Source organism: Pipistrellus kuhlii, unplaced genomic scaffold (genome assembly GCF_014108245.1).
Source record: "Pipistrellus kuhlii isolate mPipKuh1 unplaced genomic scaffold, mPipKuh1.p scaffold_m20_p_14, whole genome shotgun sequence".
NCBI lineage: Eukaryota > Metazoa > Chordata > Mammalia > Chiroptera > Vespertilionidae > Pipistrellus > Pipistrellus kuhlii.
The window spans coordinates 21,874,519-21,895,451 of NW_023425449.1; the positions used below are offsets into that span (position 1 = coordinate 21,874,519).

The 20,933-nt window shown below is 41.5% G+C and overlaps 1 protein-coding gene across 1 annotated transcript in view; it reads right to left on the bottom strand.

Annotated features, from left to right (window-relative positions):
* The window catches only part of SNTB1 (syntrophin beta 1), a 189,555-nt gene that overhangs the window by 21,467 nt on the left and 147,155 nt on the right, over nucleotides 1-20,933 (bottom strand). Inside the window, exon 4 of the mRNA XM_036436887.2 lies at nucleotides 8,315-8,454. Coding sequence (XP_036292780.1) covers nucleotides 8,315-8,454 — 140 coding nt within the window. The remainder of the gene's footprint in view (nucleotides 1-8,314; nucleotides 8,455-20,933) is intronic.

Consider the following 20,933-nt stretch of genomic DNA (forward strand, 5'->3'; position numbering starts at 1 on the left):
AACGTTTTTATTATTGAGGGATACTGACTATAAGCAAAGACCAACTTAATGTAGGAGAATCAGCAGCAAAAGAGATGGAAGCCAAGTTTTGACTACTTAGTGGTATTATCTAGGTGAGTTTCCAGAGATGTTTTCTCCTCCTTACATTCTTCATGGTCTCATGACTGTTCATGGCCAGCTGCCAGTAGTAATATGGAGAGAGAAAAGTAGATACCTATGAGGTGGAAGGTTGCACTGATACACTATCCTTTACATTGACTCTTTGAAAGGGTATCATGAGCTCCACTTTATAAACAAGAAATCCATGGTTCTATGTGGTTAAGTAGCTGCCCAGGATCACATAGTAAGTGTCCAGAATTTGAACCCAGATCCACATAACTACAAAGCCTATATCTTTCCATCATTCCAGGAAAAGGGGCCACATTCCAGCTTGTCAACTACAAACTACAGGTAGGAGGGCAAGTGAAGTGAGATAGTGTAATGAAGACCTCATCATCCAAAGGTTTAAACCATCCATGCGCTTTCCTTCCCCAAGGTAAACAAGGCTCACAGTCTGACGAATATTCTCACATTACAATCGTCCAATATCTTGGGAAATTTTTCCTTTTAAGTTGATGGTCTGTTTATTAGTTAGCAGTCTTAGAGCTCTAATTTTTAAATATATTCTTTGAATTTTCTGGTCATCTCTTACATATTCCCTTATCCCATCTATGCCTTAATGAATTCAACATAGATCACTGTGTGTACAGAATATGGATTATAAAAAAGTCTCCAAGAACTTCTCCCTGTAAAATAATGACAATTAAATTAGTCCTATTTTGCTAAGAAAATGAAACCATTGGTGAATAACCTGAACAATTAGCTCTTATAACACGTAGCTTTTAGCTGTTACATTTCGCTGCTTTAAAAAACAAACAAACAAACAAACAAAAACAACCCACCATTAATCCCTAGTACAATATTGGCCCCTATCAAGAGCCTTTTAAAGTTTCTTAAATAGAACAATTTTCAATTTTGCCCCAAGAATAAAGCCACCGTTAGGCCATTTGTCTACAGTGTTGTTACATGTAGCATTCAGAACTAGTTTTGTGGTGTGATTGAGGGGTTACAGACTTCCCATTTCTGTCTCACATTTCTCTCCAACAACAAACAAACCAACAACTCATCCATTGGTCCACTCCTTATATCTCAACTAGAGGTCCAATGAATGAAATTCATGCAAGAGTAGACCTTCCTACCCCTGGCTGCCAGCACCGACTTCCCTCTGGCACCCAGGACTCAGGCTGGCTTCCCTCCAGCCAGGCACTGGGGGCCTGGGCTTCCCTCCTGTCCTGGCTTCATCACATCTGGAAGGATGTCTGGTCTAATTAGCATATTACCCTTTTATTATTTATAGAAGATGTCTTTAAGACACTATGAGTCCCTGATAAATGCAGTCTTATACATAGGATCAAATATGTCCAATCACTTATCAGTCATTCATAAATTAATTTCAATTATTTTCTTCAATCTTAACAATTGCTAACCTTTATCAATCATTTATTATGTCTCAGTCCTAAGCTAAGAATTTACATACATTTTCTCACTTGATCCCATCAATAACAGTGTTCAGTAGAAGACATTACTGCCCACTTCATGATGAGGCTTGAATTCAGAGAAATTGATATTTCTCCCAACATCACATTGCAAGTAGAGGTCTCAGTATTCAACTCCTGGTTTGTCTGATGCCAAAGGCCATGAATCTCGGCACTCTACTCATTTTCATCAACATTGAGGTGCTCCTAAATTGAAGAGGGAGCACCAGACATATGGGGACACATGGACAGATGTGTAGGCAAACCCCATACTTCTCAGTCTGACAGAGTGTAGAGTCTTGGGCAGGTAGATCCTTTTGCGTTAGCCTGTGGGAATGCCCATGGATAATGCCCACATTCCCTATGCGTCAGGAGGTCTCCCAGGCTTAGTGTGAAAACCATAGGCGGATTATAATATAAATATTTGACAAGTGCAATTGGCCAGACTTTCCCTGTGGAAAGCATTCCTAACATTTCTGAGACTGGCCTGAGGCAGCATCTACTTTTAGCACTTAGAAACAGGTTAGTTCCTTAGGCACCAATGATTATGCTACAACAGCTATTTTAAACCTTTTTTCATCTCATGGCACACATGAACTAATTACTACAATTCTGCAGCACACCAAAAATATACATTTTTGCCGATCCAACAAAAATATAGGGTTAATTGTGATTCATTCATACCAGACCACTATTGTGTTGGTTGTTGTCATTTTTTGTTTATTTGACAATCTAAAGGAAAAGAGGTCAGTGCCCCTGACTAAGTAGTCAGGTATTGCATGCTTTAAAAATTATTATACTACCCCAGTTGAAAATTGCTGTGCTACAAGTTTAGTAGAAACACTCAGTGCCTTTGGGTCCCAAGTGGTGTCAAATGAGAGAAGTACAGCCGGGCCAGTGTGGCTAGTGGTTGAGCAACCACATCTGAGCAAGGAGGGCATGGTCATGGGTGTGGTCCAGAATGTGGGGTGTGCAGGAGGCAGCCCATGAATGATTCTCATGATTAATGATTCTCATAATCAATGTTTCTAACTCTCTCCCTCTCCCTTCCTCTCTGAAATCAATAAAAAAAAAATTTTTTTTTTAAATGAAAGAAGTACACATTCATCGGTTCATCTTTTCAACTACTCCAAATCCTTCTCAGGCCAACAGTCAGGGAACTGGACTCAGACAAACCTCCCTCTTTTTACAAGCTCTGTACTTCTGAAACTTTCGCCAATAAACTTGATGTGCAAAATTTCTGGGCTAAACCTTCTCTAGAATTCCAGAAATATTCTGACCTTAATCTTTGCTCTCTATAGACCAATCTCACGTGCCAATTATGACAACAGTGACAAAAAAATCAACACCCTTAACTCCATATGGGCAAGAGTTTTTTGTTTTGTTTTTTAATGTTCAGCAACATCAAATAAGCTTTGGCTAAGCAAAAAATGTTTTCCCAAGGACTCATAAAAAGCTGAGGGATGAGAACAGCTAAAATTACACCATCTTTGCAAACTTCCTGAGTGCACTGCTATAAATTGCACCGATAACACACAGAGGCACACTGTTGAAGTTTGCCAGTGGGAGAGGTGTCTGCTTGTCAATGTCTGTGTATGGTGGTCAATGCCAAGAACATGTGAGCATGTCTGGGACCACAGATATGAAATGCAATCAAATTTTCATTTCCCAGGAAAATATAAATTAGATGTGCCTGGACCTAAAAAACAAAACAAAACAAACAAACAAAAAACCCAAACAACAAAAACCTAAACAAATATACAAATCAACTCTGAACTGCCTGAGGGAGTAACTCAATTTTAGAAGCAACCTGTTTCTTACTGGCCATAGTCCCAGCCAGTTCTTCTTGGGCAAGGGAAAAGACTGTCTCTAGCATTCGGAATGATGCTTCCCAGAAGGGCTGAAGAGAAGGCAAGCGACTTACCAGATGCTCAGACCTGCTGTGTGCCAGGCATTATGCTCAATAAGGCTGTGCTTACGTCATTGCTATGGATTGAATTCTACCCATCACCTCCCTTCAATTCTATGTTGGAGCCTTAACCCTCAATGAAACTATATTTAGAGATAGGGCCAATCATGAAGTCATGAGGGAGGGGCCTTGCTCAGTGAAATTAGTATCCTTATAAGAAGAGACACCAGAGAGATCTCTCCCCAAATGTGCTCAAAGAGGCCGTGTGAACACTCAAGGAGAAGACCACCATCTTTAGGAACCAAGACGAGAGGTCTCACTGGAAACCAACCATGCCAGCACCTGGCCCTCAACCTTCTGCTTCCAGAATTGTGAGAAAATAATTATCTGTTGCTTAAGCCACCCAATCTATGGTATTTGTTGGGGCAGCCCGAGCTGGCTAATGCACAATATTTTAATTTCATAATCACTTTGCAGTAGATGTGATGATGTAAGATGTCAAGAGAGCTAAGGCAATGTTCACTTGATACACTCAGGATATTCAAAGAGCATGACTCTGTGAAAGGGGTATCGTGAGCTCCACTTTACAAATAAGAAACCATGGTTCTGTGTGCTTAAGCAGCTGCCCTGGGTCAGTGGTTAAGAAGGTGGACTCTTCCTGGCTGTATGACTATGCATAAGTTACATCCCCTCTTTGTTCCTTGGTTTGCTTGTCTGTGAAATAGGAACAAAACCTAAACCTCAAAGGCTTGTGATGGTTAGATGTGGGGAACCTGAGGACATTTGCCCAATGCTTGTTGAAAACAGATTCCTGACCCCCAATCTGACCTGCTGAGCCGTAATCTCCAGGGTAGGGTCCCCAGGACAGGAATCTTTAATAAGCAGCCAGGACATTCTTAAACTGGACACAATTTGCAAACTCAGATAGAATCCGTATAAAGCACTTGGCCTTGACCTAATCTCCCTTTACAAAGGTCAACCACTGGTTCTTTACCACATGGTCTATAATGAGTACTCACTTAACACTGTCAATAAGTTCTAGGAAACTGTAACTTTAAATAAAATGATGTAATAATGAGTAGTAATTTTCCCATAGCCTAATACAGAAATACTAGTATGCTATAGGAACTTAACTCTTGTTTAAATCAATTAACCTATGGCAAAATTGAGTTAAGTCACAGTTTCTTATAACTTACTAACTACATTAAGTGAGAACTTTATTTGCAAATGGTACTCCCATGGCCTGGATAATGTCACCCAGGATGAAGAATCAGTAGACACCCTCTATCACAATTTTAGAAGAGGTCTTATAACTATTAGTAAAAATTAAGCTATATATTTAAGATGTGTATACATTACTATTATAAATTATACCTCAATGAAAGATTTTAGAAAGACTTTTTTTTTTAAAAAGGCAGAACTCCCCTTCTTTAGAAAAAATGCACTCAAAGACAAGTAATGCTACTATTGATAGGCTGTATGCTCAAAAGCTCAAATATAAAGCACAGTTTCACATGAGACTGTACAGACCAATGGGAGGTAAAGGAAGGAGTCACTTGATGAACTTAAATACATGGCTCAGGAAGCAGCCAATGGAAGGATTTGGAGTGACCTCAGAAATGGAAGACACCAGAGTTTTCCTTTGATTTCTACCACTTCTGGCAGAAATGAACAGCTCCATCTCAGCCTCCTCCCTTAAAGAGCTGGCTTTCTCTGCAAGGATAGGGTAGTTTCAATCTCCAGCTGGGGTGATCCCTGCTCCATGGCATCTCATTCACATGCCCAGCCCGAAGCTACAAGAGGGTACATCTTCCCAGCATGACTACTCGGGGAAGTGAGGGGTCCTTTTCCTAGTTGCTTTTTTGCATTTCCAAAGTCTTTTTCTAGGCACAGCCCCAGAGATGTGGAAAGAAACGACCATGACCAATGCATATGCAAACCAGGGTGGTTGATGCATAGGCCGAAAGGTCGGTTAAACAACCCATTTCCACAAAAGTGTATCATCCCTGGGCGAGCGCGTTTGACAGATGAGCTCTCTGAAAGACGGAGGTGGAGTGGTCAGCCTGGGGTTACGCATCCTCCTGGTGGGAGGAAAACAGATGGAAACTCCAGCTCTTTCTTTTCCAGGCTGCTGCTTGGGACCAGGCAGCAAATTGCCTACTAGCTTGAGGGGATAAAGTAAGACTAGCCTTCCGTCCTAACATCTGGACAGACTCTGCCTAGCAGGCTATAACTGGATATCAGGGTCATGGTTATGGGCCTAATTTTACCACCTCTCATAAAGCTATTATACTCATCTAATAACACATCTTTCTTTTGTAGGTCAGAGGTCAGGCTGGGTCATTTTGGAAAGGGAAGTAAGTTGGGAGGTGAAGTGTTACCTTCATATCTGTTTTATGTTTAGACAGTGGAAACCGATTTTTTTTATTTTTATGCTTGCACCTATTTTTCTAAATGAGCATCATTTGCACAGAAGGAGTTCCATTCTCTGTTCCATATTGGATGCAGGTTTATGGTTCTAGGCTACTCAGGTGCTTCGTACTCAGTCTAGACCTGGCATCCCTATGGTGTGGAGCCTGGAGCAGGTACATTTGGTGCCTCCAACCCAATACCTCCTCAGATGTCATTTACTGTGTCTCTGGTTCCATCCCCCTTTCTGGAAACTGCTTTGAAGGGTTCACATCCGTGACCTTCTTCAGGACTGCTCCGGGCCATGGATGAGCTTCTGAGATGACATCATGGGCTGTTGACGGACAGCTGTGGGAGCATGTAAGCCCAGTCCAGCCACTTGCAATAATCAGAACAAATTGGGAGGTACTCAATTCTACTCTGGGGCAGCACTGTCCAACAGAACTTTCTGTGATGATGGAAATGTTCTGATCTGTGCTGTCTAGACTGGTAGCCTTTAGCCAAAACTGCTGAGTCCTTGAAATGTGGCTACTGTCATGGAGGAACTGAAGTTTGGGGATCCTGAGTGAATAAAGCTGAAACTCCTTAAAATTCCATTAGTCAGAATGCTCAGAGACTGGGAGGAGAAAGCAGTGTCCTGGGATAAATCTTCTTTTCAAGCTGCCTGACAGTTACCCAGAAACTCTGCCTTCTTTTAAACTTCAGTTCCTAAAAATCATTCCAAGAGGCAGGAGTCCAATTTCTCTCCTTAATAACTGGAATACCTTGACCGTGGTCTGATCTTTGGTTTTGGTTCTAATTTTCTCAGAATCTGAATACCAGGGCCCATGAATGGGAACTGGAGTGCAAACCACCAAAAATAATGGCGGCTAGGAGGAATTCGAATGGACCCCAAGACAGAGCCTGAATCCTTGTATGGACATTTGAGAATGTTTGGATTCTGATTATTGAGGTTTTGTTGTAAACATTTATTAGGTATCCTGCCAAAGATTCTGAAGCTTAGAAAACTCAATAATGTAATTACTATTTTATTTATTATTTTCTGAAAGCTCTAGGCCTGGTTCCTAGACCCTGAAGGCTTCCTCCATTTCTGTCTGGGGCCAGTAATTGCCATCCTCAGGTCACCGTTGCTGGTCTCTGCAATCGGCCATGAGCAGATGTGGAATTTTAAGGAGTTTCATCTGTATTCACTATCACTGTTCCAACTTCATGTTAGCTTCTGGCTCTGCCACTGGGCCTGATTCTCTTCCTTACACCTGGGCCTTGACTATTTGGCACCTCAGTCCTTCCAGAATGGAGAACCCATTCTATATTTTTGCTTAGGACAGATGCCCCAACACCTCAGTCCACTATGCTCTGTCTGTAGGGCCAAATTCCCTTGCAGGGTTTGTCCCACATTGTTCAGTAATTCATTCAACAGACATTTAAGGGCCCAATACTGCTATAGGCACCATGCCGGGGAGGCCAGAAACAATATGCTAGCATTCCTAGCTTCTGGGTAAAGAAACAGGGGTGTAGAAGCAGTGAAAACCATGCCCATTGTCATAAAGCACATACAGCAAGTGCTGGCAATAGAAGTTAGGTCTGGGAGTTGTCAGCTACTCGAAGGCAAGACTCAGGTTTGATGTGCTCTTGAGCTCAGGATATAAGCTTTCAGAGATGGGTTGAGCATACAATGCATTAGGATACTGTCACATGAACAATCAATGTGCACTGAAGTTCCTAAGGACCAGACAGCTCCTGGCAGCCCCACTTCCACAGGAGTCATCATACAACTGAGGAAGAGTTTGTTATGGGGTCTTGTGCTAAACAAACTTTAAAGAGCACAGTGGTGCCAGTCTTTGTGCTATCAAGGGAAGATACTTGCTTGATAATTCTTACTATATGAACTTCAAATTATAAATACACTAGAAGCTCAGTGCACCAAACTCGTGCACAGGTAGGGTCCCTAGACCTGGCCAGCAATCAGGACCAATCGGGGCATTTTGTCTGCCAGCCAGCCGAGGCCTTCCTTCATTCTGTGCCATCCCCTGGTGGTCAACGCATGTCATAGTGAGTGGTCGAACTGCCAGTTGGTAGAACTCCCCAGGAGACAATTTGCATATTAGCCTTTTATTATATAGAATGTGCATATTTCATCTCAAAGGGGATGGGATGGAGGGCCAGGAAGGTGACTAGACTGGGACCATCTCATAGGCATCACTGCTCCTTCACTATGGATGAGCAGTTTGTTCTTTGTCTCTGTGTTGGCCCTGATTGGCCATTATTGATAATCTGGATAAAAACAGGTGGCTATATTCTGGAGGAGCTCTCAGCTCCCATGGCAACAGTAAGCAGTAATGTAGGATATTGAAATAATTTCAGTTGATTAAAGCAGTTTCAAACCACAGACATGTCACACCCACCACAAAGCCATGGCTACCTGGTGGCAAGAAGAGGATGCATGTGGACTGGGCTCAACCAGGCTTCCTTCCTCCGGGGCATGCTGTCGTAGATTAAAAGGTCCTTGTCAGTCAGCACAACCAGGGCTGGCTTCCACTGTTTCTCATTCTCCCCAGGCACCTGAAAGAGAAAAAAGAGAACTGGTAAAAGACGGCCTCAAAGGAGAGTGGCTGGAAAAGGGAAGCTGGCATTCCCTGAATCAGAAGACAGTAGGAAGGTTGCAAAATTGAAATGAGAAGAAAAAAACCATGTCATGGTCTCATGATTCTCAATCTTTGAAAATATGTTTTCTCAAGACCCTGGGACGTGTAGTCAATGGCGCCCACGTCATTGCAGCCCAGGAGTCAAACAGTTGCCACCACTTCTGACCTGCCAGCCAGCACTGAGAATTTTATTTCATTGTGGGGCAGGTGTCTGGGACACAAAGTGCTCCCAGCTGGTTCTCTGGTAGAGTGCATTGCTTTCCTTAAGGAGTGTGAGGTTTGAAAGCTTTGGAATAAATATCCAAAGGTGAAGGCCCATCTGAACAAGTGTGAGATATCACAGACTCAGGCACCACCTTGGAATTCTCTTGTCCTAGAGTGTTTAGTTCTATTCATTGAAGATAGTTCTTTAACTCAAGGGCTGAAATGACCTGGCAGGGAGAGATTGGAGAGAATTCAAATATCACTTGGATGATTGGACCAGATGAACCTCAAAATCCCTTCCAACCTTGAGAATCTGGAAAGTTCAGATCTTATCTGCCCAGTGTTGATCCCCACACACTCGATATACTTCTATGAAAATGCCCTGCTTCCCATCTGAGCTCTAGGAGAAGTTTTGGTGTTTAGTTTGGAAAAACTCACTGCTCTAGCCTTGCTACTCAAAGCAGGCTCATGCTCTGGGAGCATCAGTAGGACCTGGGAGCTTGTTAGAAACTTAGAGTTTCAGGCCCATCCCAGACCTATTGAATCAGAATTTGTATTTTTTTTTAATTATATTTTATTGATTTTGTACAGAGAGTAAGGGAGAGAGATAGAGAGTTAGAAACATCGATGAGAGAGAGTCATCGATCAGCTGCCTCTTGCACACTCCCTACTGGGGATATGCCCGCAACCAAGGTACATGCCCTTGACCGGAATCGAACCCGGGACCCTTCAGTCCCCAAGCTGATGCTCTATCCATTGAGCAGACTGGTTTTGGCAGAATTTGTATTTTAACATGATCTTGAGCTGCTTCATATTTTCATTAAAGATTCAGAAGCACTGCTCTAGATGAGGTTGAGATTGTCTTTGACACTGGCAACTAATTCAGTGGAAATTCAACCCTTTCACAACAAACCACTATCCACCTTGTATTCAGAATTAAACTACATGATAAGCTAAATAAATAATAAGGCTAACTCCTTCCCCTTCTCCTCTTATCATTACCTTTTCTTAAGCGCCACAGTGAAATATGTATTGAAGTGGAAGCTAGTGGGTGTGGCTTCAGGATTGAGTGATCCAAACAGAGATGAGCAGGATGATATATGAGGTGAGCTTTGTAGTTTCATAGGCTCCATTATTTACTGCCCGTGTGGCTTTGGGCAAGTTATTCTTCTCTGTGCTTCTACTTCCTCACTGATAAGTAAGTACAGCATCATGTATAACAGTGACTAAGAGTTCTGACTCTGGAGCTAGAATACCTGGCCATAAATCATAGCTCCACGATGTACTAGCTGTGGGATCTGGAGCAAGTCAGTGAATCTTTGTATCTCAATTTCTGTATCTGTAAAATGGGGAACTAATAGCACTAATGCAGAGGGCAGAGAGTTGTTGTGATGACTGAGTTAAAATGTCTAAACTGCTTAGCACAGTGCAGAATGAGCACCATTTAGGGCCAATTAAGTAGTCGTGCCTCCTAATGCTACAGGAGAGGTGAAATGAGACAGTGTATGTAATGTGCTCAGCACAGTACCTGCCAGATGGTCAGGTCTTCACTGAAACTTAGGTTGGGAAAACTGTGGCAGACCCACCAGTTTCTAAACTTGTCAAAAAAGGTATTCTTTGAAAATGGCAATAGTCTGACAAAGTAATGCTTTTTTTTTGGGGGGGGGGAATTATAAGGTAAGCTGAGAATATCGACAACCTCAATTCATTCTCCTTGGATCCTTTTCAAAGCTTTCCCAAGAAGAATTTGTTACACAACAAATTCTTTATTAATTCACGTCCTCCAACAAATTCGAATAAAACCTCCTTTTCTATATAGAAGGGAGAAATCCCCCATGAAGCTAATTATACTAGAATGTGAATGGCTACCAAGTTTATTTCTCCCTTTCTGTATTTTATGAATATTTAAGCCTATTTTACCTCCCAATAAAACAACAGCATTTTCAGGAGATCCAAATGAATTGTTAGGGAGGCAATGTCCCAGACCCTATAAGGTGACTAAGCTATGGTCACAAGGCATAACGTGTTTGGGAGATTTGGAGTACATCTTTTCCAGGCTCTACATTAAAACCCAGTAAATTACTTTTCTAGCTCATTAAATAAGACTGGGGAAGCTATAAATGTTCCTCCCAAAGTGCTATCTTACTTACCTAGTCAGATCTGATCCATTAACTTTAACTGGAACCAGTTATTTCAATGTCAACACATACTTCAGAATAATATTAAGCATCATTCTTCAAAAATAATATTAAGTTTGCAAAAGAAACCTCAACAGTCAACACCACTTGTACAATGCAGACCTTTCTAATTGTAGAATCACAAACTCACCATCGTAGCAAGTTGTATATATAGGTACGAGAGTTTGTTTGGGCATTTGTAACTAGTAAACTTTTCTAGATATTTGCATCACTAGGAAGTTAAGTGGTTCCTGACCCTTTCAGCTCATGGCTTAGAAACCGCTAGATTCAAAACACATGTTTTCAGCAATGTTATAGTGACTATATTAACCATAGAATTTTCTAGAGAAGAAGTCTCAAATTCAGAGGACTAGATATAAGAAAAAAAAAAAAATCCCACTTTGAGGTAGCTTCTTTTCAGCATTAGCTTATCATTACCCTGTCATTACCAGGGAAGACTGTGGGCACAGCATTGATACATCTCTACTTTTTCAAAGAAATCCAGGAATCTACATTTAATGTGAATTCCTTTATTTATTTATTTATTTATTTATTTATTTACTTACTTACTTATTTACTTCCTTCCGTCCTTACTTACTTTCATCCTCACTCCACGATAAGTTTTTATTGCTTTTTAGAGAGGAAGGGAGAGAGAGAAAGAAAGAAACATCGATAAGTTGCCCCCTATACTCACCCTGAGTAGAAATGAACCCACACCTAGGTATGTGCCCTCACCAGGAATCAAACCTGCAACTTTTGGGTATACAGGATAATTCTCCAATCAACTGAGCAACCCAAACATGGGAATTTTCCCTATTTTTAAAAGCTAGTGTGTTAGTTTCCTATTGGTGCTCTAAGAAATCCCCACAAACATAGTGGTGTTTATTCCCTTACAGTCTAGAGGTCAGAAGTCCTAAAATCAAGGTGTTGGGGGAGGGCTGCTTCCTTCTGGAGGCTGCAGGAGAGACTCCATTTCCTTGACTTTTCTGGCTTCTAGAAGCTGCCTGCATTTATTCCTTAGCTCATGGCCCCACATCACATTGCCTTTCTCCCTCTGTTTTGGTCACTGCATCACCTTCTCTTGACTCTGACCCTCCTGCCTTCCTATTATCAGGACCCAGGTGATTAATCTGGGCCTGCCCAGATAATCAGGGGACCTCACCATCTCAAGATGCTTAACTTTATTACAACTGCAAAGTACCTTTTATCGTGTAAGACAACATAGCCACACGTTCTAAGGACTGACGGGGGCATGGACATCTTTGAGGGAAGGGACATTCATTCCTATACCTGCCTCAGTTGGCATCTGATTTGAGTTTTTTTAAAAAATAATGTAGGAAGTGAAGTAATATGAAGTTTGGCATTTTCTTTTAAAATCTCCAGCACGCTCTTGCCCACCCACCCCTTCACCCAAATATGGTAGATGGAGAAAATAATATGGACAAAATATAAACAATATTAAAACTGGAGATTCATTGATGTTTTTCCTTTTATGTCAATCTTTCTATCATAACAAATTTTAAAAGTAAGTAATATGGGAACCAAGGAAAAGACACCTGCCAGATAGGCACGGCCCGCCGACTGCCAGAATGCTGTGAAATAATGAGCACCTACCCTCTTGACAAATACAAGCACTCGCAAACTCCATGGCTGGAGAGGCATTCACAGATCTCACATGCAGAGCTTGGAGGAGTCCCTAGTATCTCAAAGGTCCCAACATTCTGCTAAATGCAAGTGTGACATAAATTGCTCAAAACTGTGCGTGCAAGTGTGCGTGTGTGTGTGTGTGTGTGTGTGTGTGTCTGTCTGTCTCACTCAGAGTAGCCTAGCTCCCTTGAAGGAATACCATTTTTGTCTCTATATGAAAAGTGGATACCAAAGAAAGTGGACACCTAGTGCAAGTGATATAAGTGAAGGGTCAGAAAAGATATAGGTTAGTGATTTTTCTTGGAAAACTGAAGCTTATTGAAGAAAATTCATGCTCAGTGGCTTTAAGATGTAAGGACTCAATTTCCTTGAAGCAGCTCTTACAAATGACGAAGTCTCCATAATAATCCTCTTCCCCTAGCATGGTACCCATTCCCACCCTCTTACTTATTTCTTCTGTTGACCTTACACAAACAGACAGCCAGATATTTCTCCATCAAAATGGGTTTATTTGGGAACAACAGAGAATTTGCAATTTGGGGCATGCGTTTCTAAAGGCAAACAGTGCACAATCCTTCCTACACTCACGGTTCCGTATTTTATCCAGTCAAGCACAGTACCTACACAATGCCTGGGATCGAGGGTGCTCAGTAGATTCTGACAGAACTATGAAGGACCTACGTCAGATCTAGGTGCCTTAGGTCTCCAATAAACACCGTTCACTTATCTAACCAGGTTGCTTAAAGGGCCCAGAGGCCTGCGACCTATGTGCTCTCTCATGGACACCCTTCACCCTCCCATGGCTCCAACTTCACGCTCTCTTCACAAGGTCTGAGTTGTTTATACTCAGCTTCTATTGATAGAAATAGATAAAAGGCTGCTTCTAATCGGTGACACTCACAAATGATTACATTAGATGCCTCTCAATCTGGTGGAAAAAGCTAATTCATACTTTTATTAACTCCAAAGGGCCATTTCAATTACAGTCCAGTTTGGTAAGCAAGGTTTCTGTGACTTGCAGGATTTACTCCTCTAACGAACTTTAAAGGGATGCTGATGTGAAGCAGAAGTTGCTAATTTTGTAAACAGTTATCTTTCAAAAGGTCGACACTATTCCTAAATGCAAAAGGAGCAAGTTCTTTAAAAAAAGTCTCCTTCCTGTCCTCTGTTTTTGTTTTCATTGGATATATCTGCGGTTTCTTGTTGATGTCCTCATTTTATTTACTTTTCAGAGGAGAAAGCCAAGAGTTCTTTGAAGGAAGAAGCCGAGAGTCCAGCCACAACTCCACATCAGCATTTCCTGAGTCATGGCCTCATCTACCAGCTGTTCAGTTATGTGAGACATCATGATACTATTTATTATGTGAAATATCAACATGTTTGCTTCCAGTTGGACCTATTCAAGTTCTATAACTAAACAAACAAAAGCAAAAATAGAATTCATTTTGTTTATTTATTTAATGTGTTTTTATTGATTTCAGAGAAGAAGGGAGAGGGAGCGAGAAATAGAAACATCAAAGATGAGAGAGAACCATTGATTGGCTGCCTCCTGTGCCCCCCACACCTGGGGATCAAGCCAGCAACCCAGGCTTATACCTTGGCTGGGAATTGAACCATGACTTCCTGGCTCATAGGTCAATGCTCAATCAATGAGCTACACTGCCGGACAAAATAGAATCCATGTTAGAGAAATCTCAAAATTTGTGGGTCTAAGAACCAAGTGACAAATTCCAAAGTCCACTTATCTTACTTTAGTTCAAATGCCTTCCTAAAAACTGCCCCAATTGGGAAGATTCTTTTTTTCCCTTCTTCCTTTTTTCTCTGATCTCCTGGCAGCAAGAAGGCAATCTGGTATTAAGAACATATTAATAAATCTTTTCAGACAGTTGTAGTCTGCAAGTCTACAGCTCAGCTATTCACAGTATGATCTTGAATGAATTACTTATCTCCTCCATGCTTCCCTTTCCTCATCTGTATAATGGGGGCAATAAAAGTCCCTCTCCTTTGTGACTATCGGGAGGATGGAATCAGACAATGTGCATAAACAGATTATAGCATAGTGCCTGGCAAAGAGTAAGTTCTCAAAGTTTGATCTACATATCACAGATTTTTGTAATTTGGTCTGCTTCAGAACCAGTTGGGCTGAGTTACAAATCCACATGTCTTTCCCTCCTAGAATCCATGCATGCAAAAGTGCTGGAGAATGCACCAGGAATCTGCATGTATAGCAAGGGTGCTGGGTAAATCTTGTGCGTACAATTTGAGAATATCTGCAGTCAGTGTTAATAGCCATCACCACACTCAGAATATACTTAGCACTCATTTTCTACCAGTATTTTGCAGAGATGAGTCCTCTTGGATTTCCTGCCTCAGTATCAATGGGGCACAAATTAAAAACACAGAGACTGATGCACAGCCTGCTTTGGGATCCCCTGGTCCACATAACTCATTCTGACACTGGATCATAGCCTTTTATTTTTTAACCATTTACTCAGTGTCTGCAATACTGTGATTAATGTTTGTTGTTAGAATGAACTGAGCTGAATAAAGGTGTATCTGCCCAAGTAAACCTAATGCTAAGACAGGCTCTGTTTGGGGATTTTCCCCTCCCCATGTCTTGCTAATGTTACATCCCCGGACATTTTACTCCTGCATAGTATCAATAGTTCTTCTGAAAGTTAGTCATTAATGTACCATTTTCATAATTTTTTGTTGTATCTGCTTGTGCTATTATGAGACTAACTGCTAACTCCCCTCCCAATATCTATTTCTCCTCCACCTCCTCCTCCTCCTTCTTCTTCTTCTTCTTCTTCTTCTTCTTCTTCTTCTTCTTCTTCTTCTTCTTCTTCTTCTTCTTCTTTTTAAAGACAGAAAGACTGGAAGAACAGGCATAGAAATATTTTTTTTATTGATTTTTTTTTTTAACAGAGATGAAGGGAGAGAGGTAGAAGCTAGAAACGTCAATGAGAGAGGAACACCGACCAGCTGCCTCTTGCACACCTCCTACCGGGGATGTGCCCACAACCAATGTACATGCCCTTGACCAGAATCGAACCTGGGACCTTTCAGTCCGCAGACTGACGCTCTACCACTGAGCCAAACTGGTTTCAGCTATTTCTCTTTCTTTTTAATAAAAGAATTCCAAAATTATTAAGGGTGACAGTATGTCCAGTTAAATAATTATATTTCTGAGCTCCAGCTTATCTGTCATATACACCCTCCTCCAATAATTCCAACATAAATGGAATTATTGGGCTCACTTACATATCCAAGTTCACACTGATGGTTGGATCAGATGTACAGGTACCTCTGACACTGGAAAGAGGTCTCCTTCATGTCTGCCTGTGTGCTCTTTGTAGTTCTGAAACAGGAAGCACTAGAAATGTTATTTCTAAATAGAAAAGTAGCTGTGAAAACACAGCATGACATGTGGTTTTTCTCCTCTCTAACTTTATGTTTTCTCCCTCAGATTTCCCTTATGCAGTGAACATATTTGTGGCCAGCATGCTCTTTTTGTGATCCTTAAAAAAATTAAAGGAAAAATCCCAAGGACATTTGAACATCTTATGAAAGCTCAGCAGAATTAAATGAGACATAGGAAGGCACTGTTTCCAGTGTGGTACCATGCCAAACTTGGAATCTTTCCAAATATGAATGTTTTCTGGATGAAAGGGCCTATGCAAGAGCTTTTAATAACAGGTTTCATATAAAATTACCCTCATTCTAATGAAGTATGAGATCGTAACTCAGATTTATGTACCTGGTAATATACACTACCTATTAAGCCTCTAACTGCAGCTCTAACCAGTGTTTGGCTGGGCCTATGGTTAGAGTGTCAGCCCGTGCACCAAAGATTTTATTCCCAGTCAAAGGCATGTACCTGGGTTGCAGGTTTGATTCCAGGCACTGGATGGGGTGTGTGCCAGCAACAAATCAACGTGTCTCTATCACATCATTGTTTCTCTTTCTCTCCCTCTTCCTTCCCTCCCTATCACTCTCTCTAAAACCAGTGGGGGGGTGGGGGGAGGATAAAACATCCAGGGAGAATTAACATCAACAAAATAAAACAAGAATCTAACTGCAGAGACTGGGAGGAAACACTTTGATTTCTTCCTGTTCCTGTCCTCTAATTTCTACCAGTGCCTCATATTGGCCTCATTTAATTAGATAACAGTATTTAATTCACAGGTAACTGAGAATCAAATGAGGTAACATAAGAAAAGTAGGAGGCATTATACGAGTGTTATTAGGAGTACATGCTGTAAAAATTTGTACTTTATTAATAATGGTTCCTGAAATCCTCACATTCCCTCATCTTTATATATAAAAGCCTAAGTGACCACCAGACCAGCTGAATGGCCAGTACCTATAATGCACACTGACCACCAGGGGCAGATGCTCACTGCAGGAGCATGGCAACATGGAACAGACTGATGAATCTCAGAGGGAAGAGGGGACAGGGGAGGGTGGGAAGAGATTAACCAAACAGCTTATATGCATACTAGAGGCACAGATTTGGTGGGGTCCCTTGGCCTAGCCTGTGGGGATCAGGCCGAAACTGTCCCAGTGCACGTATTCATACACCAGTGGGTTCCATTGGCCTGGCCTAAAGGGTTCAGGCCGAAACAAGCTCTCTGACATCACCCAAGGTTCTGGATTGCAAGAGGGTGCAGGCCAGGCCAAAGGATCCCACCTGTGCACAAATCGGTGCACCAGGCCTCTAGTTATATATAAAATGACATTCACTGTCCAATCAGCACATCCTCAAATAACTCTGATCCCTGCTATCCCTGTGCTAATCCCAGGTTTCAACTGAACACATGGACAGCACCTTTGATTCTATGGAAAAAGTTGTCTTCGAGGCACTATATTTCCCTACAGAAAGGCTCTGCAAGTAACACACAAACACACACCCTAATCTGCCGGATGCTAAGCATCATGGATCCTCAGGACACCGCTCTCTGGATCATCAGTAAGTTCTGAAATTTAGCTATTCCAAACTCCTCAAAAACACGCTTCCTGTCTTTTCATCTTGTGCTTCCAATAGTTTTGCTTCTTCCTACAGCATCTTCTCATGGGCTTTTCAATTGCCTAACTCTGTTAGATTTAGTTGACTCCATCGCCACCTTTTGACTCTTAGAGAATTGGTGAATTTTTCCCTTATAGTCTCTTTCTTTCTAATCCATCCTAAGACCTGATGATCAAAGGCAAGGCATGTGTGCTTTTCCCCATAGATATGCCAGAGATGCATATCAACTCTGGGACATCCTCACTCTCTACCAGGAGGGGGGAATTTAAGAATAACTCTGGCTTAAACTCACAATGTGGAGAGTGGAAGGTTCGGGATAGAAAACACACTAACCAGGAAAATACAATGGGTTGTAGATGGTGCCAAACACTGCCCTGCTTTAGGAGTCTATAAAGGCATTCCTTCTGGCCTTTTCTTTAGTCTCAGACTAATCTTACATCCAACGAATTTTGAGTTCCTTTCCAGCTTTGGTCCCTGAGTGTCCTACACAGTCCTGTCTGCACTTTGTTCTTTCCCACCCACATAAACACTCAGTTCTTCTTTCATCCTTATTGTGTGCAAAGGGGTGTGACTTAGGTTAAAGGAAATGATCTCTTTAATATGCAAGCATTTTTGGTCTCAGTGGCTGCAAAGATCCATTCTCATTAAATTAAATTGAAAAAGAGATTGTTTAGTTGAAGATGATGATGTTGATGATGAAACAAGTGAAAAAAAGTGTATTACTTGAGTTTAATTTTACTGCTTTCTCATAAAGAGAATATTAGGAGATAATCTTTTCCTACTGCTTTTATTAATAGTCACCAATGAGCTATTAATACAGTTGATCCCATTCATGAGAAAAGCTAAGTCATCTATGAACATAGATTTTTTTTTTAAGGCAGAAAGCTTTGCTAGAAAGCTACTCAGAATATAAACAGACCTATGCAAACTGAGAAGCTGAGAAATTTTTAAAAAATTGGTTCACATTACTAGACCAGGCCATCCCAACTAAATGAGGTAATATGTATTCACACCTGTGGCAAGTATGTTTTGAGCATGTGCTATTTGCCAAGTACTGTGCTAGGAGTAGGGCATATTGTGAGAAGCAGAACAAGACAGCACTCCCAGATGGAACATACAGGCTGGAAGAGGGGACAGACGGTATATAAGTCATTAAACAATTAAATATTCAATTACAAACTGTGCTAATGGCTGTCACTCATCATGGGGCTTATACAGGAATCTACCGAGTCAAGTTCACTTTTTCCTACTCCGGAGGTTTTTCTGTTCTAAACTTTGAAATTCCCTTTGCATTAAATGCCATTACAGGCAAGTGTTAACATGGTCAGTGAATTTCATGCACACACCTGGAATAACAGGTGCATGGATATTGCCGGCTTTCTCTAAATATTTCTGCAAATAGCAGATTCCTTTGCACATGATCCTTCGCCCACACCCTGTTCCCATGACTTTTTTGGGGTAAATGTTTATACAGCTGTTAAAATGAAAAAAAAAAAAAATGAGGGGGGGAGGGAGAGGGGAGGAAAAACTTCTAACACACACACACACACACACACAAAGATCTCTCTTTCTTTGATTTTCTAGCTTCTCGGACTTTAAAAAATCCAAATCAGATCTAGAGAGTTATTTTTTAAATATATTTTTATTTATTTCAGAGAGGAAGGAAGAGGGAGAGAGAAATATAAACATCCATGATGAGAAAGAATCATAGATCAGCTGCCTTCTGCAAGTCCCCCACTGGGGATCGAGCCCGCAACCCAGCATGTGCCCTTGACTGGTATTGAACCTGGGACCTTTCAGTTCGCAGGCTGATGCTCTATCCACTGAGCCAAAACAGCTAGGCTCAGATATAGCGAGTTTGAATCACAGGGAGGCTAATTAAGAGAACTGTGAGGTCAGGAAAGCTTCATTGTGGGCATCAGGAGAGACAGGTAAAATATTTAACAACCAGCACAGCTACCTATGGAAGCAGAAGCCATCAGGATGCAAGCCCCAGATCCTAAGCCCCATGCACCAGCTGAAGAGCAGGCCTGGGAGGCAGCTTTTGGCCTCACACATCACATTTCTTTTGCCTTCTGTTATGTCCCAGCCCCTGTAGGTCTTACATCTGATTCCATTTTTCTTCAAAATCTTCTATCCAAACCAATATTTATTGGGCACATTCTTAGTCATTTTATTCCAAGAACTGGATAGTGAAAAAGGTGCAAGATCCCTGTCCTCATGGAACTTAGAGTCTGTGGTAGTGACAGACCAAAACTTCAAGGAAACAAACACATGGTTACAAAATTGTGATAATAAACAAAACAGGTGATAAGATAAGGGAGCCGGGGGAGAGAATAACAATTTAAATAAACTCATTCTTATAAGGTTGGAAAGAACTTTAAGGGTTAGTTAGACTTATAGGAGGTAATTTGCATCTTAAGAAGGGACACACCATTAAGCCAAATAAATAAATGGCTAATGATGGCATTTCAGCCATAAAATGGCACAATGAGATAATTATTTGGGGAGAGGGCACATTGAACAGGGGTTTTTCCTAACCCCATAAATAATCTCATCTTGAAAGCCATCTAGGGAGTGTATTTTTAAAGCTGGCCCAAGTTCAAAAATACAAAAAAGCCCTGGTCTAGAAGGGGGAACTACTCTACTGTTCAAGGGGGTTCCTCCTTAGGATGGGCCCAAGCAGGGAGGGAGGGAGGACTTTCACTGTTTATTTTACCCAGTTCTCTATTGTTGAGTCTTTAATGCGTTTTTACTCTTTTGCCACTTACAAAGTGGGGGTAGGCCTCTTCGAAAGAGCTCATATCTTTTTGTATCAACTGTAAATGATATTGGCATTTCTGAATTATTTCAAACTTTGCATTTGAAGTTTGTGGTAATTCGTTATCACAGTGATAAAAAGGCAGTGCCATTTTCGGGGGAGGGGTGAGGGGAAGGAGGACAGGATGACAGACATTAATCTGCCGCCCTCAAGCAATGTGATGGATTTTTCTAAACATGTGTTATGCACATACTTGTTTGATAGCCAGGGTTTTTGCCAAATGAGCATTTTTACGGGACAGCCATTTTCAGGCAAACCAGTGAAAAAATGAACAGCCTTCACAACAGAACCATAAAGAAAGATCCTAAATAATGACTTTGCTGATGGATCGCCATTTTGACTGGTCAGCTCTCTTAATGAGGACATAAGTCATCAGCTAATTACACAAAGCAAGAGTTTGGGAGCACCACCCTGGGAGGGAGCAGTGCCCGCTAAGCTGCTGATCTCTGCAGCCTGGAAAGGCATGTCTTTTGAAGCCACAGCCAGGCAGCAGGGCACAGTCCCCGCCAGGAATGAAC